This window comes from Leopardus geoffroyi, chromosome B4, assembly GCF_018350155.1.
Source record: "Leopardus geoffroyi isolate Oge1 chromosome B4, O.geoffroyi_Oge1_pat1.0, whole genome shotgun sequence".
NCBI lineage: Eukaryota > Metazoa > Chordata > Mammalia > Carnivora > Felidae > Leopardus > Leopardus geoffroyi.
Genome location: NC_059341.1, coordinates 134380472 through 134404587, shown reverse-complemented (window position 1 = coordinate 134404587; position 24116 = coordinate 134380472). Strand labels below are relative to the sequence as shown.

The 24116-nt window shown below is 39.9% G+C and overlaps 1 protein-coding gene across 7 annotated transcripts in view; it reads left to right on the top strand.

Annotated features, from left to right (window-relative positions):
* MRTFA (myocardin related transcription factor A) overlaps positions 1–24116 on the top strand; it is a 216482-nt gene that overhangs the window by 91985 nt on the left and 100381 nt on the right. For 6 of the 7 annotated variants that reach the window (XM_045465933.1, XM_045465930.1, XM_045465929.1 and 3 more), the window contains one exon: positions 739–1000. Coding sequence is in view for 3 of the 7 variants with exons in the window: in XM_045465930.1 (XP_045321886.1) it covers positions 739–1000 (262 nt within the window). In the remaining 4 variants the exon portion in view is untranslated. Of the gene's footprint in view, positions 1–738; positions 1001–22424; positions 22710–24116 lie in introns of those variants that run through there. The other variant, XM_045465932.1, reaches the window with a different exon arrangement.

Below are 24116 nucleotides of genomic sequence, written 5' to 3'. Positions count from 1 at the left end.
TTCTTTTGGTGACCATTAGCATGATAGGTGGTTCTCCATCCCCTTACTTTGAATCTGAAAGTGTCTTTAGGTCTAAAGTGGGCTGTTTCGAAGGGACACATGCACCCCAATGTTTATAGCAGCACTATCAACAATAGCCAAAGTATGGAAAGAGCCCAAATGTCCATCGATGAATGAATAGATAAGGAGGATGTGGTGTATATATACAATGGAGTATTACTGGGCAATCAAAAAGAATGAAATCTTGCCATTTGCAACTATGTGGATGGAATTAGAGCGTATTATGCTAAGCGAAATTAGAGAAAGACAAATATCATATGACTGCACTCATATGAGGACTTTAAGGTACAAAACAGATGCACTTAAGGGAAGGGGAGCGAAAATAATGTAAAAACAGGGAGGGGGACAAAACAAGAGAGAGTCTTAAATACAGAGAATAAACAGAGGGTTGCTAGAGGGGTTGTGGGAGGGGAGATGGGCTAAATGGGGAAGGGGCTTAAGGAATCTACTCCTGAAATCATTGCTGCACCATGTGCTAACTAACTAACAGGATGCAAATTATAAAAAATAAATAAGCTATAGAAAGTAAAAAGGAAAAACATGATGCTGGCTTACTTTACAAAAAATATTTAAGATTAATGGTAGCTTGCCAGTAATATAATTTAGAATGGTATTCAGTAGAATAGTCTGTCTCTCCACAGTGACATATAAACTTTTTGTCTCCACTTCCATTTCCAGGTTGCCATCACGAAAGCCAAAGTGGATTTCTCCAGTGTAGTGTGCCTGCCCCCTTCCGTCATTGCTGTGAATGGGCTGGACGGAGGAGGGGCTGGCGAAAATGATGATGAACCGGTGCTGGTGTCCCTGTCTGCGGCCCCCAGCCCCCAGAGCGAAGCTGTTGCCAATGAACTGCAGGAGCTCTCCTTGCAGCCCGAGCTGACCCTAGGCCTTCACCCTGGCAGGAATCCCAATTTGCCTCCACTTAGTGAGCGGAAGAATGGTGAGTATATATGGAATTATTACATTGCCTGATTTGAACCAGGGTCTTCACATTTATGTTAAAGATCATTACTCTACTTCATGTCTCTTGAAAGTTTCTTATAATCTTACTATTTTCTGTAAAATAGAGAAATGGTAAGTTTAGGTAATCATTATAAACCCAACATTTCCTGCCTGGGTTATTAAAACTGCTTTCTAATTTGTCCTTCTACCTCTCTGCTTCTCCCTTCCAACCTCTTCCATAAATTCATTAATTTAGCAAATATTTATTGAATACACTGGGTCATAAACTATGCTAAGATTAGGGATTAAATGGTAAATAAGCCTCTGTCATTAGGAAACGTGTTCCTATACCTTGTCAGAGTAATCTTTTAGACCTCCCTAGCTTAATACTTTTCAGTGACTGCCCTATAGGATAAAAACAAAAGTATGTTTTACAAGGCTTGCAGGATCTGGTCTCTTTCTGTTTTGTTAGCTTCTTCTCTTATCATTCCCTTATTCCTAGTCTTTGCTCCAACTATTAAATATTTTTAACACTATTTACAAACCTTGCACTCTTGCTTCAAACTTTTGTTAATTAAAAAAAATTATAGGGGTGTCTGAGTGGCTCTGTCAGTTGAGCATCTGACTCTTGATTTTGGCTCAGGTCATGATCTCACGGTTCACGCCCCATGTAGGGCTCTACACTGACCATGAGGAGCCTGCTTGGGATTCTCTTCTCCCTCTCTCTCTCTGCCCCTTCCCCTATTGCGTGCACACATGTGTGTTCTCTTCCTCTCTCTCTCTCAAATAAAATTATAATTATAAAATTATAATTTGTATAATTTCTTTGTTGTAATTATAAATATTCAAGATTTCAGAAAAGGTATAAATAGTAATATAGCAAATATTTATGTACTCACATGCCATCTGGCTCATGTACTCTTCTCCATGGATCTCCATCCATCCCCAAGGTAATTACTGCCCTAAATTTGATATTTTATTGCCAAGTATTTCTGTATTTTTTTTAACAGCATGATTCATAGTAGATCATGACCTGAGCTGAATATGAATATATTCCTGAACAATGTAGAACAGTTTTTCTCATTTTTTATATAACATGTATATTAATTGGAGAGAACTCTATTGTATATACTCTTCTGCAACTTGTGTTTATTGTTCAATATTTGTTTTCCTGTGAGTTATTAAAGGTATTCTATAAGTTCATCTCATCTGATCTGTGAATCAGCATTTATGAAGTAGTCCTGCTTTTCCCTACTGATCTTTAGTGCCAGCCTTATTTCTCAGTGTGCAGGAGTTAATTTTTATGCCCTCTGTTCTGTTTCACTGGTCTCTATTCATCTCTTTGTCATAGTACATCATCTTAGTTATTGTTGCTTAATAATTAGTCTTGTTAGAGGGCACCTGGATGGTTCAGTCAGTTAGGCGTCCAACTTCAGCTCAGGTCATGATCTTGCGGTTTGTGAGTTCAAGTCCCACATCAGGTTCTGTGCTGACAGCAGCCTGGAGCCTGCTTCAGATTCCATGTCTCCCTCTCTCTCTGCCCTCCCCTGCTCATGCTCTGTCTCTCTTTCTCAAAAATAATAAATAAACATTAAAAAATGAAAAAAACAAGTCTTGTTATCTGTTAGGACAGTCTCTCCTTGCCTTTTTTGTCTTCAGAGTTGTCTGGACTGTTCTTGCCCATTTTGATTTTTCATAGTTTTAGAATCAGCTTATGAAGTTATGCAAAAAAAAAAACAAAAAAAAAAAACACCTCTATGGGAGGCAGCTGGGCGGCTCAGTCTGTTAAGTGTTCCAACTCTTAGCTCACCTCAGGTCTTGATCTCAGTCGTGAATTTGGGCCCCACATGGGACTTTGTGCTGGGCGTGAAGCGTACTTTAAAGAAAAAAGAAACTCATTGGGATTTTTTTTTTCTCGAACATTTTATTATGAAAAATTTCAGACACATGATAAAGTGGAGTTTTACAGGGAATACTTTTATGTCTACCTCTTAAATTCTCCCATTAACATTTTGTTATACTTGCTTTATAATATGTCTATCCATCCCTCTATTCATCAATCCATCTTATTTTTTTGATGCATTTCAAAGTAAATTGCAGACACCAGCATTCTTTCATTTTATTGAAACATAACAATAATATAGAATAACATACAAATTGTAAGTGTCCTGGTTGAGTTATCACAGAATGAATATACCTGTGTGTAATTACTGCTTTGTGAAGAAATATTCCAGCACCCCCTAACCATCCCATGTGCTTCTTCCCAACTAGTACTCCCTCTTTTTGCCCAAAGGAAACTACCATCTTGACTTCTAACATCATAAGTTAGTTTTGTTGGTTTCTAAACTTTATGTAAATGGAGTCATGCTGTATGTATTCTATTGTGGGCTTGTTTTGAAATTCATTTGTGTTGAATTATGTATGGGTGTAGTCTGTTTTCATTGCTATATAATTAGTCCATTTTATGAATATACTGGCATTTGTCTATTTTACTTTTGGTAGGTATTTGTGTTGTTTTAGTTTGGAGCTATTGTGAATCATGCTGATATGAAATTCTTGCACATGTCTTTTTGGTGTAATTGTTGGATTTTGATTCGAAATGTGTCATTTGTAGGTTAATGGGGAGAATATACATGTTACATATTGGGTATTCCTGTCCATTAGTTAGTTTTATCTCTTCAGTTAAATAGGTGTTCTTTGATGTCTTTCTACAGAGTTATAATTTTCTCCCTAAGGGTCATGTGGATAATTTATTAAGTGTATTCCCAGGTGTTTTCTGGGGCAGGGGTGGGGGGAGGTAGATGTTATCAGTGGTATATTTTTATAAAATATTTTCTGACTGTTGGATGCTGGAGAATAGAAATATCCAACCTTTAAAAAATTTAAAAAAAATTTTTTTTAAACATTTACTTATTTTTGAGAGACACAGAAAGAGCACAAGCAGGGGAGGAGCAGAGAGAGAGAGGGAGACACAGAATCCAAAGCAGGCTCCAGGCTCTGAGCTGTCAGCACAGAGAGCCTGACGAGGGGCTCGAACTCACGGACTGCGAGATCATGACCTGAGCCGAAGTCGGCCACTCAACCACCTGAGCCACCCAGGCACCCTGAAATATCCAACCTTTTAAAAACTCCCCTGGCTCTTCTACATATATGCCCTCTTTTTGGGTACCACTCTGCCTCCACTCTTCTTGGCAACTCTTAACTTGTTCTTCAGTATTCTGTTCAGGCATCACTCCTTTTGAGATGCCTGTCCTAACTCTTAGTCAGTGTTAAGTATCCTTTTCTTGATTTGCCCAATTGACCTTTATCGTTACACTTCATCGCTGTATTGTAATTGGAATTCTCCAGTCAGCAACATGAGTGAGCGTCTGGAACCTGAAATCAGACCCATTACGCTTCTGTCACAACCCTTCAGTGTCTTCCTGTGAGGCTTACGATGAAATCATTGTTTTTATGATGTGGGCCAGGTATCCTTTCTGACCTGATTATTTCTTACCTCTGTCCCCTTGCTCACTCTGTGCTGCTTTAGCCACACTGACTTTCTTGCTGTTTCTTGAACACATCAAGTATGCGCCTGTCCTGGGGCCTTGGTACTTGCTGTGCCTTTACTGAAGTTCCTGCACAAATGTCATCTCCTCAGGGAAGCCTTCCCTACCTATCTTATCTAAAATATCACCTCCCAGTACTCCCTATCCTGCTTTGTTTTTCTTTCAAGCACTTATTATTATGATGTGTGTGTGTGTGTGTTAGTATATGTGTGTGTATATATGTTTATTGTCTATATTCTTACCCCCTCGTTGCCCACTTAGATGGTATGTTTCATGAGGCCAGTGGGCAAAGTATTTGAATCAATAGATAGATGGTTTGTTTGTTCTACTAGAGGGAAGAACTCTGTTTTTACATCCATAGTGGGAAATGTAATGGAAACTCAAGCAGGGTTGGGTTTTTTTTTTTTTTTTTTTTTTTTTATATTTGTTTATTTTTGAGAGAGAGAGAGAGAGAGACAGAGAGGGAGACACAGAGTCCAAAGCGGGCTCCAGGCTCTGAGCTGTCAGCACAGAGCCCTATGCGGGGCTTGAACTCACGAACCGTGAGATTATCACCTGAGCTGAAGTAGGATGCCCAACCGCTGAGCCACCCAGGTGCCCCGTGCAATTTTTATTTTGGGAAATAAGGGGGGCGCCTGGGTGGCGCAGTCGGTTGGGCGTCCGACTTCAGCCAGGTCACGATCTCACAGTCTGTGAGTTCCAGCCCCGCGTCAGGCTCTGGGCTGATGGCTCAGAGCCTGGAGCCTGTTTCCGATTCTGTGTCTCCTTCTCTCTCTGCCCCTCCCCCGTTCATGCTCTGTCTCTCTCTGTCCCAAAAATAAATAAACGTTGAAAAAAAAAAATTAAAAAATTATTTTGGGAAATAAGGGACACTCAAGCATTTTTTTGATGTTTTTTTTTTTCCCATTTCTAATTTCTCTTTTTCTCCCCCATGATGGGAGAGACTTCAGCTTATTTATACGCTAAGGGGAAAGAATCCGGAGGGAAAAGCTGGAGATGAAAAAAGAGAAAGGATAACAGATGGAGCAGGGTTCCTGTTGAGATGTGAGAGGTTGGGATTTAAAGGTGTTGGCTCTGCCCTGCGCAGTAGTAAGGACCATGACTCCTCTGGGATAGGAGGAATGGCGGTGAAGGCGATGACAGACAGCCAACAGCTAACCTCTAATATCTTGGGCAGGAAGTGGAGGAAATTGGCGCTGACAGCTGGGATGGTCTCAGGGGGTCCAAAGCAGCTGTTGCTATTGGGGCAGAGATGTTGGTGCATCTTCAGCCTTTCTCTCTCAACTTTTCGGCATATAAATCAACTGAATTTTGTTTCCATTTTGAACAACAACTTTCTGGCCTTCCCAAGCTCCTAAAAGAGCAGTTTATTAGCACTCTCTCTACTTTCCCACATTCCAGAGACTTCACTGTATTCTGGCTTCTGTCCTTATCTCTCTCTTCAGTAACTGCCATTGCCAAAGTCATTAGTGTTCTCGTGGATCAAACAGGCACTCTTCATCTTAGTTGTCCTCATTGCAGCATTTGACGTGATTGGCCACTCCCTCCCACCTGTAACTTTTCCTCCATGGACATCACTGAAATTACTCTTGGCTTTTTTTGGGGACAGAGAGAGACAGAGCATGAACGGGGGAGGGGCAGAGAGAGAGGGAGACACAGAATCGGAAACAGGCTCCAGGCTCTGAGCCATCAGCCCAGAGCCCGACGCGGGGCTCGAACTCCCGGACCGCGAGATCGTGACCTGGCTGAAGTCGGACGCTTAACCGACTGCGCCACCCAGGCGCCCCTACTCTTGGCTTTTTAAAGTCTGCTTTTACAGCCACTTTCTTTTCTGCTCAGACCTTTTGCCAACTTTCTGTACCCACCTCTTAAATTTTGTTTCTCCCCAGTGTTTCGCTGTAGAGCTTCTTCTTACTCTATATTTTACCTTGAGTGATTTCTCCCAGAACTTTTTGCCTTTAACCACCATCATATGTTGTTGATTGATTCCTGTATTGTATCTCCAGACTCATATGCTTGGCTCTCGGACACCTCTGTAGGATGTGTCACAGACTCAGTATGTTTGGTGTAAAAGTCCTCATCCTACCTGCAATTCCTGCTGAATTCTGTGTTGTAGGAATTGGCACCACCCTCTACCCAGACGTTCAGATAAGGGATTATTTTGTTTTCTTCAAACTAAATGAAAACTTCAAGTTTTTTTTTTTAATTAAAAAAATTTTTTTTAATGTTTATTTATTTATTTTGAGGGAGATAGGGAGAGAGAGAGTGTGAGTGAGGAAGGAGCAGAGAGGGAGAAAGAATCCCAAGCAGGCTCAGCGCTGTCAGCACAGAGCCCAACACGGGGCTGGAACTTACAAACTGCAAGATCACAACCTACGCTGAAACCAGGAGCCAGACGCTCAACAGAGGCCTCAAGAGTTTTGTTTTATAATCAGATAAAATGTAGGAAAAAGAAAGTAAAAATTCCTTCGTAGTTATACAGTTCAGTTATAGCCAGTGGCAGCAGTTTATACATTTTTGTCAGTTTTTGTGTTCATTTATTTATTTTTATATACATGTACTCTGTGTAACCTATTTTCATGTAATTTTATTTCATGAGATTTTCCTGTATCAGTCAGTGGTCTTAGAAAACATTTTTTCCTCTGTTTCCTTGGATTGCGTATTAAATCGTGTGTATACAACAGTTAGCTAGTCTCCTATTATGAGACCCTTAATTGTTTTTTTTATTTTTTCTGTTACAAATAATACTGCAGTAAACATCTTTGGTATATAAATCTTGGTGTAAGTAACTGTAGGACAAACTCCCAGAAGTAGATGACAAGATATAGATATAAAGAACCTTTTCTTTCTTGCTGTAAAAGTGTAACATGTTTGGGTGTGAAGTTTTTTACTTTTCTTAAGTCACTGTTTCCAAACTGTTCCCCCAAAAGATGATAACATGCCTAATTTTGGAAGTAAGTGTTTAATTCCATCTCCTTTCTACCTGCTTCTTTCATCTTTCTTCCCAGCCATCAGTCACCACTTTTTATAGATTCTTCAGTGTTCATATCTACTGAATTCATTCTTTCTAGCCACCTTTACAGCTGCCACTTAGAGCAGACTCTCAGTAGTGTCTTTCTTGGGTTACTGCAATGTCGGCCTTTTAACTGGTCTCGCCTTGTTTCTAATCTTGTCCCAGTGGCTGCTGGGTGATTTTTCTAAATAGTAAATGAAGTTCCTGCTCTTCTGGTTGAAATCACTTAGTGGTTTCCATTTCCTCCAGAATAAAGCTTATTCTCCTCAGGATGGTAAACCAGGTCCCTCAGAGCCAGCTTCTGCTCCTCCCCTCATCTCTTCCCATGCACGCCAAAAGATTTGGGATTTCCCATAAAAGACACACTTTCATATCTCAGTTTCACTTTGTGTTTTTGTTGTTGTTGTTTTGTTTTTTCCTTTCCCTGAATGACCTTTCTCCTCCTGACGTTTCCATCTAGTCAAGAATCAGGAAGGTACCGTTTCCTTCAGGACTTTTTCCTCAGACTGCCAGTTTGGGCTAGGGGTTTGTTCTTTCAGTGTTCTTCAAAGTACCCTGTGTGTAACGATTTACTTATTTGTTACATGCAGCTGGATGAGAAGCTTTGTGGAAGGAGGGACTGTGTTTGTTTTACTTATCCCAGTATCCTTAGTGCCTAGCCAAAAACTTTAGTTTGCTAATGAATCAACTAGAGTGCCTGTTAAATGCAGATTCTGATGTAGATCCCCGAGAGGCCTGAGATTCTGCATTTCTCACCAGCATCCAGGCGATGCTAGTACTGTTGGTCTGGAGGACCACACTTTGAGTGGTAGAATGTGGTAGGTATTGGGCGAATGTTTGTTGAATGTAAGAGCCAGGGAATCAGTGATGACCTGATGACCGTGGAACTATGAATCCACTGAAACATTGACCTCTTAGATTTAAGCGATTCAGAAAAACAAAGTGATTGTTGATTCTGTTGCTGGACGGGGGGGGGGGGGGGGGGGGGGGACACCTCATTTAATTTAGGGTTTAGATTATTTGGAAGAAAGGCTTTCTGAGTCCTTCCCCGTAGAGGTGAAATATATTGTGGAATAATTGTTTTATTCTCTTAATTAGTGTTAGAACATTTAGACCACAAGTTTGCTATTTGTTTTAAAGTTAAAGATCTCTATAAATTTGAGACACACTATAATCCCAGTGTGTAAAACAGCTGCTCTGGTTGAATGAAACTTGAATGGAGAAACCAGACCCCCACTTACTTGGCATCCTTCCTGCCCTCAGGCAACTCTTGAAAGAGCACAAGTTGAAAACTTCTGATCTGGATCACTTATCTCCTTTAGTTTGAGATTTTTCTGAGCCAACCTCTTCAGTAGAATGGTTTCCTACCTGCCGGGGGAACCAAATTGATTAATTGTGATCATGCTTAGAAGGGAACATGGATACGTGAAACTGACAAACATAATGTTGTATACAACATAATTATTATTTTGGCAAGAGAAAAGAAACAAAAAAATGAAACTGTGTTCAATATTAGAAAGGAAATAATGGGGGAAAACTGACATTAGAACAATGCTGAAGGGGAGAAAAGGGGCCTAATAAAGAAATACTCCATAAGGAGTTTGAGAACTGGGGCGCCTGGGTGGCTCAGTCGGTTGAGTGTCGACTCTTGGTTTTGGCTCAGGTCATGGTGCCAGGGTTGTGGGATCAACCCCCGTGTCAGACTCTCTGCTGAGCGTGGAACCTGGTTAAGATTCTCCCTCTCCCTCTCCCTCCCACCCCTCCTTCTCTCTCCCCCCCATCTCTCTCTCCTCCCCTCCCTCTCTATATCCCTCTCCCTCCCCTTCTACCCCTCTCCCCTGCTCATGTCCTTGCTCTCTCTCTCTCAAATAAAAAAGTTTGAGGACTACAAAATACCTTATAATGGTAGAATGTATGCCAGTGACCAGAAATAGTAATAGCTTAGCAAAAATCGCTAATTATCAAAATCAGATTCTGTTACTATAGGGAGAAAATAAGAAATATTGATCAAGTTTCTTTTTTATTCCATCCAGCAGCCACCAGTTAAATGTTTGGACAGGGGCAATATTGTCAGTGTTTAGTTGCAGGGCCTTCTACTTGTACACCTTAATGGTGCTTCCTGTCAAGAGGAGAAAGAGACTGGATATACCGGTGAGAAAACCATTATTATATTTTATGCCAGGTGATCTTTGCATGGATGTTTATAGGAAGGTAAAGGTAAGAGCAGAAATGGAGAAGATTATAAAATTGGAAAATGTGGACTTCTAGAGCAGAATAAAGTGTAGAGTTAGGCGGTGCTTTTTCATGGATGGTGTACTGTGTGTCGGAAGAGTGAGAAATTTCCTTCTCAGATCTATTTCATTTGAAGCATATCTTATATAGAAATTCAGTGATTTAGTAAGGGCCCTTGCAGGGCAGTAGGCAATGAAGGCCTTGATACCTCTATTTCCTAAACAGAGGAAGTTGGAGCCATATAATGAGAAGTGCCTTTCCTTAACCCAGCCCTTATTAGCCTAATTGGAAAAAGTTGGTAGAGAAGTTTCAAGGTATATTTTTTAATATTACCCTTCTGTCATCTTCTAGGCTAAGTACTTAGATAAAATTGATCCTGTCCAGTCTGGTTGTGGAGAAGCCTTGGGAGTACCTCTCTAATGATTAACCCCATTGGCTCTAGCTAAAGGAGCTCTGGCATATGTTAAATGAACTTATCCAAAAGGAAATTTTTTTTTTTTTTTTTGGGACAGAGAGAGACAGAGCATGAATGGGGGAGGGGCAGAGAGAGAGGGAGACACAGAATCGGAAACAGGCTCCAGGCTCTGAGCCATCAGCCCAGAGCCTGACGCGGGGCTCGAACTCACGGACCGCGAGATCATGACCTGGCTGAAGTCGGACGCTTAACCGACTGCGCCACCCAGGCGCCCCTCCAAAAGGAAATTTAAGTTTCAATTTGCTTCTTCCTTTAATGGCATGTTGCTCTTTGGCTGTCCTTATGTATCTACCTCTTCTTAACACTAATCTGATACTAATTTATTTATTTATTTATTTATTTAAGATTTCATTTTTAAGTAACCTCCACATCGAGCATGGGGCCTGAACTCAGGACCCAGATCAAGAGTCACGTGCTCCACTGATTGAGCCAGCCAGGTGCCCCTGATAGTATTGGTCTTAAGAGTTTCAGAACTGGCTGAGACTGCATAAGACTTATTTTCAGGAACCTCTAGGATGGGAGCTAAGATACCTTTTGCCTCTTTTTTTCATTGTGAATATACTACATTTCAGTTATCTTATAGATTTTGTGGGCAGGTGTGAGAATTTTGCCAGAATTCGTGTTTCAAGTCTTCTGGTGGAAGTGCATTCCATGTTCTACATGATCAGATTACAAATGAACTTTTGGAATATAACCCATTTGTAAATTGGGGACTTGCTCATATCCTGAGATACGACTTTTGAAGTTTGGGAGTCATAGATTTAAGACACGGTGAATAATAATTACCTGGAACGCATTACTCAGAAGGCACTGCAGACAAAAGTTAGGTAAATTAATGATGACAAGTTCATAAAGGTTCCTAAGAGAAAGCTTGTATTGGGTAGATTATATTCTTGACCTTTTATTGTGTCCTTGACTTTTAAAATTTTATTCTAGAACAGTTATTTCTACCTTCCTCTAATTCTACTGCTGTTCACTGCCATGACCACCATGGAAATTAGTATTCAGCAGATATTTGTAAAGTGCTAATAGTGAATGAGACACTGAGAAAGACATTGAAAGGTATAAAGAGGAGTAAGTTGTACCACAGTTACTAGTTTGTTGCCCCATTCCATCCTGGAATGCCCCATTCATAATAAATATGAAACTTCTTTTTTTTTTTCTCCTCCCCATTTTAAGTGCTACAGACTAAATTTGGGGCTAGTGATCTGTTTATAGGGGATAATTTCTTTGGGACATGGTTAGAGGTTGAATACCAGAAAACCTTTTTGAAAATGGTGAGATTTACCTTTCCTCTGTCCTGTTTTGCCCCCTTTTGTAGGCATCCCCTAGACAGCTGTCCCGCACATCTAGTGTTCTGGCCAACAAATCCTTGCTTGGTGTTAAAGCTGATGAGAAATTTGTATGACTTGAATTTTTGCATTTTTGAAGGAGATCTTAATTCTCATTATTGAGAAAGTGCCTTTCTCCAACTCACCAAGGATCAAATAAATATAGACTTGAACTATCACTCACACACACAAAAATGCGTATATCTTATAGGAACCTTCATTTCTGAAGCATCGTCCAACAGATGTGAATATACTTCAAGAATAATGGGATAGAGCTTTTGAAATTATGTCTTCCAAGCTGAAAAAGCTTCTTATACTAATCAAACCCCTTAAAATTAGATTGGTGATATATATTTTACCATTCAAGTGTTTTTTTCTTTTTTGGTGGGAGATATATATAGAGAACATATATAGAGAAAAGTACATAAATCATAGGATAACCATAAACCAAAGAGTTGTGTAAACACTACTCAACAGTAGCTCATTGTGAGCCCCAGGGAAGCCTCCTATAGGTTCCTCTCTGAACACAACCTCATCTTTTCTTTTTAGGAGTAACTGCTGTTCTGACTTCTTGAAAATCGTTTATTTTATCACCTGTATAGTTCCAAACAATATAGTTTAGTTAAAGTTTTTATGAATGGAATTCTTTATTCTTCTTTTGTTCAACATGTGTGGTATTCATGTATGTATATAGCTTTAGTTCAACCATTTTCATTGCTGTGTTGTGGATGCACCTGTGGAAAAGTACTCCATAATTAAAAAAAAAAAAAAAAATCTAAAGGCATCCATATCGGCCAGGAGGAGGTCAAACTTTCACTCTTTGCAGATGACATGATACTCTATATGGAAAACCCAGAAGATTCCACCAAGAAACTGCTAGAACTGATTCGTGAATTCAGCAAAGTTGCAGGATATAAAATCAATGCACAGAAATCGGTTGCATTCCTATACCCCAATAATGAAGCAACAGAAAGAGAAATCAAGGAATTGATCCCATTTACAGTTGCACCAAAACCCATAAAATACCTAGGGATAAATCTAACCAAAGAGGTGAAAAATCTATACACTGAAAACTATAGAAAGCTTATGAGGGAAATTGAAGAAGACACAAAAAAAATGGAAAAAGATTCCATGCTCCTGGGTAGGAAGAACAAATGTTAAAATGTCAATACTACCCAAAGCAATCTACATATTCAATGCAATCCCTATCAAAATAACACCAGCATTCTTCACAGAGCTAGAACAAATAATCCTAAAGTTTGTATGGAACCAGAAAAGACCCCGAATAGCCAAAGCAATCTTGAAAAAGAAAACCAAAGCAGGAAGCATCACAATCCCAGACTTCAAGCTGTATTAGAAAGCTGTAATCATCAAGACAGTATGGCACTGGCACAAAAACAGACACTCAGATCAATGGAACAGAATAGAGAACCCAGAAATGGACCCACAAACGTATGGCCAGCTAATCTTTGACAAAGCAGGAAAGAATATCCAATGGAATAAAGACAGTCTCTTCAGCAAGTGGTGCTGGGAAAACTGGACAGCGACATGCAGAAGAATGAACCTGGACCACTTTCTTACACCATACACAAAAAGAAACTCAAAATGGGTAAGACAGGAAGCCATCAAAATCCTCGAGGAGAAAGCAGGCAAAATTTATTTGACCTCAGCCACAGCAACTTCTTACTCACCACATCTTTGGAGGCAAGGGAAACAAAAGCAAAAATGAACTTTTGGGACCTCATCAAAACAAAAACTTCTGCACAGTGAAGGAAACAATCCACAAAACTAAAAGACAACCGACAGAATGGGAGAAGATATTTGCAAACGACATACCAGATAAAGGGTTAGTATCCCAAATCTATAAAGAACTTATCAAACTCAACACCCAAAAAACAAATAATCCGTTGAAGAAATGGGCAATAAATAAATAATCAATCAAATAAAGAGGGCATTAAGGAATCAACCAAATAAATAAAGACTTGAAATATCACTCACACACACAATGCCTGCACCAGGACCTCCTAGTCTTAGCTATGATAACTGTAATAAGCTCTGTTATGTGAGAGAAATAAGTCCTCCCACCTTATTCTTTTTCTAACAGCGTTTTTCTTGGCTTATTCTTTGTCCTTTGCATTTCTATATGAATTATAAGATCACTGTGGGATCTTGATTAGGATTGATTGCATGAAATCTATAAACCAGTTTGGGGAGAATTAATATCTTCATAGTATTATACTATGAACATGGTATATTTTTACATTTATTTAGATTTTCTACAGGGTCTCCTGATGAGGTTTTATAATTTTCTTTGTGGTGCTCATACACATCTTTTGTTAGATTTAGTTTTTAGAGATTTCATATATTTTAATGCTATTGTGTTACCTTTTTTTTTTTTTTAATTTTCCCACTGTTAGTGATTCCCAAAAATTTTTTAATTTTTTTTTTTTCCAACGTTTATTATTTATTTTTGGGACAGAGAGAGACAGAGCATGAACGGGGGAGGGGCAGAGAGAGAGGGAGACACAGAATCGGAAACAGGCTCCAGGCTCTGGGCCATCAGCCCAGAGCCCGACGCGGGGCTCGAACTCACGGACCGTGAGATCGTGACCTGGCTGAAGTCGGACGCTTAACCGACTGCGCCACCCAGGCGCCCCCCCAAAAATTTTTTAAAGGAATAACCAAGTCTGTATTTGTTATCTGCCATGCTGGGTGGGATGTAAAGAGAAGCAAGTAGGAAAGAATGGCAGTGAAAAGGGTGTACTAGGTTCTCTTTCATAGACTTTTCTCCTCCTTTGTGGAAAGCTTAGGAAGTGCTCATTTGTTCTCCACAAGTGTGTAGCCTGTGGAAGAAAGGGCAGATCCTGTATTCTTTTTTCTGTAAGGGGACGCGCTGTACCCTTCCAGTCTCCAGTGTTACACAGGAGGTGCTAATTAACTGCTGGGAGAAGTAAAAATTTTGAGTGGGCAGTTTCTGATCTAAATTACAATATTTCCTTGGGAAAAGGAAAGAAAGAGATATAACAAAGTTACTTATGTTCCTCAAGAAGCGTGGTTGTCAAGGATTTTCTAGATTAGGTCTCCCAGCTAATGTGAAAGTGTCCAGATCTTAAGTATGTCAGTTCATTAAGTGATTCTTTTTAAAATGTGATTTAGAGAATTTCTCAACCTACTTCACCTCAGCAGTTAGAAATAATCAATATCTCATTTTCCTGTATTCATCAGATGTTGTGCTAGGCTCCTGGAGAACAAACGGATCCCAGATAGAATCTCCCTCTTAAAATAGTGAAACAAACAAAAATGAGTGGATGTCATTTCCCATTGTAAATTGCTCTTAGCATGTGGTTTATTTCTTTCGTCTTCTTCCAAATGTACATTTTAAAAGTAACTGAGCTAATACTGTGCTTTTTTCATTTAGCGTTATAGCTTAAAGGTTTTCATGTCATTGAAATATTTTTATAATTAGCCTTTTTAATGGGTGTATGACATTCCATTCTGTGCATCATTTATTTAATTTTTGCCCTGGTTGGATATTTGTTGTTGTTGTTGTTGTTTTAATGTTTATTTATTTTCAAGAGAAGGGGAGGGGGAGAGGGAGAGGGAGACAGGATCTGAAGTGGGCTCTGCGCGACAGCAGAGAGCCTGATGTGGAGCTCGAACTTATGAACCATGAGATAATGACCTGAGCCGAAGTCGGACACTAGACTGACTGAACCATCCAGGTGCCCCTGCCCTGGTTGGACATATGAATCATTTTCTGTTTTTCACACATATGCTAGTATTCAGATGACTTTTTTCTGAATTTTGGATTATTTCCTTAGAAGTGGAAATATTGTCTTAAATAATTTCACTATTTCAATGTTGAAAAATTTATTCACTATCTGTTGAGCACCGTCTGTGTGTTAAGTATTGGAGAGACATTAAGGAACAAGACAGGTAAAGTTCACATTGTCATGGAATTTATTTTAGTGAAAGAAAGATTAGAGTTACACACACCAATTCATAGTTACAAAATTGGTAAGTGCTTTGGTGGTGGGAAGCAAAAGATAACAGAATAGCAAATCTCATAGAAATGGTTCCAGGGGCGCCTGGGTGGCTCAGTCGGTTGGGCGTCCGACTTCGGCTCAGGTCATGATCTCACAGTTTGTGAGTTCGAGCCCCGTGTCAGGCTCTGTGCTGACAGCTCAGAGCCTGGAGCCTGTTTCGGATTCTGTCTCCCTTTCTCTGTGCCCCTCCCCTGTTCCTGCTCTGTCTCTATCTCTCTCAAAAAATAAATAAACATTAAAATTAAAAAAAAGAGAAAGAAATGGTTCCAATTTAGGTGGGGGAAGGGGGATTGACTGGGAAAGGCATCTTTGAGGAAGAGATATTTAAGCTGACAGCCAAAACACAAGTGGTGGTTGGTCAAACAAAGGAAAGAGGGAATAGCATGTGTTAAGGCTGCGAGTGGGAAAGAGGACAGGGCACAGGCAAGGATTGTTGGGGAAAAGTTGGCACAAAAGAACTAAAAGAATACCAGTAATGTCACTGGAGAGAGAAGAAAGTGATGTGAAATAAGTAGACAGATAGGGGCCTGAGCACACCCGCCTTTGTAGGCCTTGTTAAGAATTGAGATTCTTGAGACATACTTTGATCCATTCCATTCCAAGTGGTCTGCCAATTTAGACTTCTGTCAACCCTGCATGAGTGCCTGGCTCACTTACGTTGATAACCTCATTTGTAAAAGACTTTTCTAATGTGATAAATGAAATGTTTTCCTTTCAATTTGTATTTCTTTGGTTCCTAGTGAGGAAAGAACCTTTCCCCAAACGTTTGTAGCCAGTGGATGTTTCATTATTTTTTGACCATTCAGTTCATTTCCTTGTCCATTAAAACATTGTTTTTAAGGTTCTTCCCAAAGTACTCTTGTAACAGACTGGGAACCAACTGCTTGTCAGAGTTTGTAGAAGAGTTTCTTACATGTCTCTCACTCAGTATATACTCTGGATAAGGGGCTGGATCAGGTCAAGACTGGGTTTCTTTTGGCTTTGTTATTTTATGAGTCATGGGTATATAAGTCTGTGGAGTTGGGAATCTGAAAAGAAATTGATAAACTCTGGTCCCAGCTCACATCATCTTTCCTCTGAGAGACAATCCACGTCTCTTGTAACCAGAGCTAATTGCTGCCTCTTCCATGTTTATTTAGCTCCTTGTTTGTATTCTTATTTAGTACTTTATTTTTTCATTTTTCTATTTTAAATTGTTGGTTAGAGATCTCCTCCTCCTCCTCCTCCTCCTCCTCCTCCTCCTCCTCCTCCTCCTCCTCCTCCTCTTCTTCTTCTTCTTCTTCTTCTTCTTCTTCTTCTTCTTCTTCTTCTTCTTCTTCTTTTTAAAGAGGGTGAATGAGGGGGAGAGGGGCACAGGCAGGGAGAGAGAATCTTAAGCAGGCTTCATGCTCTGCATGGAGCCCAACATAGGGCTCAATCCCACAACTCTGGGATCATGACCTGAGCTGAAATCAAGAATTACATACTCAGCCGATGAGCCACTCAGGCGCCGCTGTCCTACTTCTTTATAAGGTCCTTGAGGGTAGAGGCAGTGTCAGTCTGGTTCAGCCTTGTCTTTGTGCCCCCACTGGCACTTGACATTGTGCCTGATGACAGTATTTCAGACATACAGTATGAATGACCTGGCTGTTTATATTTATAGCTATCATAGCCCTTAACATTTCCTGTACTTTGAAAAGTTACCTGAAAATACTGCCTTCATGTATCCTGAAGCCAAGGAAGAGCATACCTATGGTACTGTGTGATCCTCCTAGGTTTGCAGGTCTTGACTGGGTTTTTCATCAGTAGTAGATTTTGGTCACAGGAAATAGAAGCTGCCCAGGACCTGTAGTGACTTGCCTGAGTGCTGGGTTATGTTATCTTTGGGTGTTTTCACTTTGCCCAACACCAGGTATCTGGGGGAGAGACTTAACTGGTTGGGACCTGTAAATTTTTTCATTATGATGATTAGATTTTGGTAGAGATGAACCTCAGTAAACTGTATGCACTTGTGAGAACCTAAATCAGAAATGGAACATGATTACATTTTAGTGTTCTGAAATCCCACAGAGATCATAAAAAGGCGTCTGTTACTTTGTGTATAGTACCTGTCTGTACTACATTCCATCGTAGAAATGGATGTCAGTTGTTGGTGAAGTTGACAGCTTTCGATGGTTAAAGAATTGCTTATTTTGTAGTGATCTAGGCACTCTGTTTTTCTGGTTTCTCCCACTCATTCCGTGCAATTTGGGCATTTTCGTTGCCATTAGCTCTTAATATCCCTGAGGGCATTATTGTGGTTGTCCTTATTTATGTTCATTCTATTCTTGAATGCTATGGATAATTTTATTTTAGTCTTCCTCAGTTTTCCAAATAATAGCACCTTAAGCATGTGCTTTAATGAAAACTTTAACAGACTATACCTGCCTTTTCTGAGTAGGTAGGGATTCTTTTGTTGTTGTGAACTTTTCCCATACTGTTAGAATTTTCTGCGCTAAATAGGGCTTTTCATTCTATTTGGCATACATTTATGAATGCTGTCACATGTCAGACACTGTGCTCCATCTGTTAACGTAGAGACATGAAGCCATGTGGTAAAGAGCATTAATAGAGGTGGGCACAGGTTCTGGGGGAGCATAAATGAGGGATATTTAGCATATCCTTGGAGGGTGTGAGGAGGGTGGGGAGACTGCCAGGATCATCAGAAGGCAGCAGTTAAACTGAGATTTGAAGGCTGAATAAGAATTATTTGGTAAGAAGGATGGTTTTTAATGAAGACAAGCCTGGAGAGAAGGAACGCAGTTTGGAAACTATTGCTAAAGTACACAGTACCACCTATGTATTTTCATGAAAAACTTTGACCTGAATTGGATCAAGCCTCTGTATTTAACTCCTAATTTACTAGAAATATAGGGGATAGGGCAGCATGTTAAATGGCACCATGGGGGTATAATTAGCAAAGTCCAAAATGTGGGGAAACAACCTGGTTTTTTTCAACAAATAAACTACAAGAGAAGAAAAAGGAGGAATTATGGATTAAAAGAGATTTAAGAGACACATCAATGAAATGCCATGTATTGTCCCTATTGGACTCTGATTTGAATAAATCAACACTAAAAAATTTATGGGACAGTTGGGAAATTTTGAACATTGAATAGTTGATATTAAAGGATTTTTAGAACTTCGGGTGGTAATAATATTGTGATTATGTTTAAAAAAAATTGTTCTTTTAGATGTACAGAATATAGATGCAATGAAATGATGGCTAGAATTTGTTATAGAGGGATCAGTGTGAGCTGGACACACTGTGTGTGTGGTGGTGGCGGTGGGGGGTGTGGAGGGGCCCGGCCACGTGTTGATAAATTTCGAAGCTAAGTGATAGGGCACATAAGCAGGTTATTATGCTGTTCTTTTCTACTTTGTGTTTCAGTGTTTCCATAATTTTTTTTTTAATGTTCATTCATATGTTTTTGAGAGAGAAAGCCTGCGCATGTGGGCGTGCTTGCTTGCAGGGGAGGGGCAGAGAGAGAGGGAGAGACAGAAAATCTTAAGAGGCCCCGAGCTGTTGGCACAGAGCTGACATGGGGCTCAAACCGACCAACCAGGAAATCATGACCTGCGCCAAAATTCATGTTGTTTTTTTTTTTTAAAGCTGTTGCTATGGGGTGCCTGGGTGGCTCAGTTGGTTAAGTGTCCAATTCTTGATCTTGGCTCAGGTCATGATCTTACTGTTCCTGAGATTGAGCCCTGCTTTGGGCTCTGTGCTGACAGTGCAGAGCCCACTTGAGATTCTCTCTCACCCTCTCTCTCTGCCCTTCCCCCACTCATGTGTACGCACGCGCATGCACACACACACTCTCTCTCTCTCAAAATAAATAAATAAACTTTAAAAAAATCATTAAAAAAAAAGAAAAAGAAAAAAAAGCTGTTGCTATACTCCAGGCAAGAAATATGAAGGACCTGAAATAAAGCACTGGCTGTAGAGATGGAACAAAAAGGAAGAACTTGAGGAATAAATTATGAAACAGTCAGACTTAGATGTCTAGGGCTTGAGGGAGGGGTATCTAAGTTTATGGTTTGGGACCTGAATACTGTTACTTAAGATAGGAAAAGTGGAAGCAATGTATCTTGAGGGGTTGGTCCAGGATGGCATTGGGTGCTTGTTTGGGGACACACTGAGTTTCAGATAGCAGATAGAGATGCGCTGTTAATAGCTTACAGATAAAGTCAAGCTGGGTGTGGGTCAGTATGTAGGAGGTAGTTAACCCTAAGAAAGGATGAGATTGCCCAGGGAGAATACATAAAAGAGGGAAGGGAGGGCTCCTGATAGAAGCAGAGAAAGGAGAGAGCTCCTTAGGAATCTTAAGAAAATCAAGGAAATAGGAAGTTTTAAGAAGAGCGTAGGAACTATGACAAATCCCGCAGGAAGTTCAAGTAGGATAAGTTGTCTAGCTCCCTTTGATTATGAGCATTAGAGGCCTCTGTGGAGACTTTGGGCGGGGTGTGGGGAAGCTTTTGTGAATACAGTACATTGATATACTGCAGGTATCAAGTCCCTTTAGTGTGGATTAATAGAGACTGTAGCATATTAATTTTGTGTTGGTTAGCTAGAGAGTTATGATTAAAAGCAAAAGAGCTTTTATTTAATTGGAAATTAAGATCATTGTACTTCATTCCCTTGGTGCCATTAACTTCAAAAGCATGTTCAGTTGTACAAAGACCTTGTCAAAGTTTACTTTAGTTCTCCATGAAATTTTGCTGACTGGCACACACACAAAAAAATAGTGGCACTGAGGCTGTCATAGGGGTTCAGACTTCCAGCTTTGTGAAACCTGTCTTGAAGCCAGTTTCACAGTGAGTCTGTCACCGTGCTGATACCCTTCAGGGTAAATGCAAAATCTTAGCAGTGGGGAAAGATTATGTTGCTTGTTTCCTTTTTCAAAAAGATTGCTTTTTTAGATTTCTGTCTAAAAATTGTTTTCCCTTTCTTGAGCTCCTTTGATCCCAAATGGCAGGTGAGATAATGGGTGTAGAATTGCCATGAAAAAGTTAACCATCATTTGCACTATGATGCGTTACTGCTGCCACCACCATATGACTGTCAGTATCTCTGTAGGGCTGCGGTATTGACAGCTATGACCCTCCAGGCCCTCTTCTACAGCAAAAAGAGACATTTTGGCAGGAGGGAAACAGCCCTCTGCCCTTCCTGCCATCGTCTCTGCAGGAATCTTATAATTTGTATTTATTTTCCTGTAAGTACAGAACTGTGAGAACTTGTTTCATTTGAAAAACCCTCACACAGCAGATTGTACTGCCCACGTAGGGACAAAAGAATGATTCAACCTTTTAAGGATGCTTTTCCTTTAGTTGCTAACCTCTGACCGGACTACCATGTAGTCTGAGAATTGCAATTTACCCATTTTTCATAAGACAGTTGCAAATTTGATTGCCAGAAGGGGCTGGTGAGAATGCTTCTGTCTTCCCAGAGCAGCACGTAGCCCACACTGGCTGCTGCTTGGTTGCCTGTTGAGTCATTCCCACACTTCTATATCGAGCTTTGCTGGCTTTTCTTTTAAACATGATGTTCTTGGAGTGAGAAAGAAAGGAAGTTTTTCTCTCCTCCATAACATCTCCTCCACCCCAAGTCTGCATTGCTTTCTTTCTTCTAATAACAGAATATTGCCCTCAGTCCTTGTGGGACTGTTTTCTCTCCTAAGGTCTTAGTGGTGCTCGTTTATCATCGGTTTGACTCTGTAAGCGTTATGGCATTCGCTGGGCTGAGTTGCAGCAGCAGGCTTTCCAGATACAGGCTGCTGCTTCACCAGAAAGATGAAGGAATTCTAGCTAACATACCAAACATGGATTTCTAGTTTCCAGCTGTTTAAAAGTCCGTCGGATATGCTAAAGGGCATCTTAATGTGCTTATAATGACGGTCAGTGAGTGAAAAGGACTGTGAAGGGAATGAGTGAGGCTTTCAGTTTGGATAAATGAAATTGCTCTGGTTTGAAAGGATTTTAGTTTGTTTTTGTCTTTTGCAGTGGAAGGTAAAATGCCTGTATTCGTTCTTGTTCAGAAGAGCCTGCTCTGTGCTAGTGGAAAAAGAACTGAAGTATAAGGGAAATTCTTATATATTTGAACTGTCATCTTATGTGTTCCGTACGTCTAGCAAGATCACAACCCATTTTAGAAAAGTCAAATAACATCAGTAAAACTGTCTATTGACAGATCACATGTCTCACATAGGAACAAATTAAGGGGCTCGTTTAGGGGATTGGCAGATCTGAAAGACAGATTACAGCTCCGGAATGTATTCAGATGACTTTTTGAAACAGATATTTTAATTGGAGTGGGGGTGGAGAAATACTTGTGCTTCTGTAGTTAAATATTCAGCTTCCTTAGTCTGTTATCCATAAATACCACAGATGAAAAGCCCTTAGAACTCTTTTTCAGAAAACTAACTCACCATACACAACCCTCTGTATGCATGTGTTTGTATGTACCTAATTCCCATCCCTACCGAAGTAATGGGTCAGTAATTGGGCTGTTTGTTTCAAAGGATTGAGTTGTTTGAATTGTGTTTTAATCTGTTGCTCTAAACTGCATTAGCAGCCAAGTCCCTTATACTAAAAGTTTTGAACAAACCTTACCTTCTCCTCCTGAAAAGGGTGGGGGGTGGGGGGAAGCATTTGATCTGTGTTCTGAAGGTCTCTTTCTGTATGTCTCTCCCCTCCCCCCAGAGACGAACAGCAAGGGGAGGAGCTCACTCACTGTTCTAACCACACTTCATATGTCTTAACTTGAGCGCCTTTTGGTTTCCTGTCGGCAGTAATTCAACTCTGTGCCATCTTGACTTGCCTGAAGGGTGGATAAATTGGTAACTGTACTGAGAAGGGGAGTGAGTTCTCACAGTCTGATTTGAGCATAAGGCACGAGATTGAATTTATGAAAGCTTCAGTTGCCTCTGAAGACAACATCTTCTGTGACTTTGAATTTGTTCATTACATTTGTGGGTTGCTGTTTCTGAGAAGAATCTGTCATGACTCTACTGGAACCAGAGATGTTAATGATGGCTGTGCAGTCCGGTAATTTTGTATCTCCTGCAGATCCTATTTGCCATGGGTTTCTTTAATAAGGTTGGGTATATCTGTACTAGGATTGGATGGAAATGGGAGGAAGATAGATGGGGCTAAACATAAATCGTCCAGTGAATGTACTTCAGGTTTTTATTATAAAAAAAATTAGTCGTTTTTTTTTCTAGTTGCAAACTCCAGTTATTCAGACATAGCTTTGCTTTAGATATTTACTGACTTAAAACCGTTCAGTGAGGAGACCTATGTGAGGGGAAGAAAACACTTTCCTGTAATTAAGTGTTTTATTATTATCTGTAGCACTGCTTTTAATGTAGGATATTTAAATTGCTTTTGCTGTTTTATACATTACTGTCCACACTCTTAATGTCTCTTTGTGAAAGCATGTTTTAAAATTTTTCTTCAGTTCTTTCTCATTTGTGGTATAACCTCCTTTCAGTATCATCTTTTGGTTCTTGGAAATGTTCTTTTATAACCAATAATATTGAGACTCTAAGTTTTGGAGATGGGAAAGTTTGAGCAAGAAAGGAGTCAACAGAAAGAATGTAAGATTTTTGAAATTCTGTCTCTAAAAACAATTTTCTCAATTCAGAAGTGTCTTTTAAAACAGTTAAAATTCCAGTTTGTTTTTAATGGTCCCCTTTACTTTTAGTGTTTTGAAACTTGTTAAGTTAGTTATCTAAAAATAGGGAATGTTCTTTTGTTATTTTTAGACTTCTGCTAAAATGTAGTCTGTAGTGTTTTCCTGTTTCAGAGCATATCTTGAAAGATTCATACAAGTGGCATTTGCGGACCTCTTCCCATCCACTGGCTTTCACTCATTAGAATGAGCTAGGTTTTGGCAGATACTGTCTCTGGCAGAATTGGTCTTACTGTTCTCCTTGGGGAACACTTAGATAGTCTGTTGAAAGACACAGATATCCATCTGAAGACGGGATCAGATGCTATCAGGTTAAGCTTTATGGACAGGGAAGGGCAAAGAGGAAAGATACTGCTGCCGTTCTGTTCTTTCTGGTTTTACAAATAAGACCACGATGAGCCATTTATTAGTTGAGTTCTTCTGTTCATATATGCTATATTTTTTAGGTTGTTGCCTTTCCTTGTCCTCCCTCAGATCTCTTGAGTTCCGTGTTCTAAACAAGATAGTATGCTTATCTGACTGTTTCCCACTTGTCTCTGATGAAATCACTCCCAGTTAAACTGGCTTGGGGTTTGTTTTGTTTCCCTTCTCTGTGTTAAAGTTCTCTGTTGTATGTGGGCAAGTGCACATTTTATCTCAGGGAATATAAGTTAGCATTTGAACTCTCTCACCCTTCTTTGATCGCTTTGTTACTTACAGATTATCTCAGTCCAGTAACTTTTCTTAGTAAAGGTTAAAAGATTATTTGCTTTCCCCTAAAG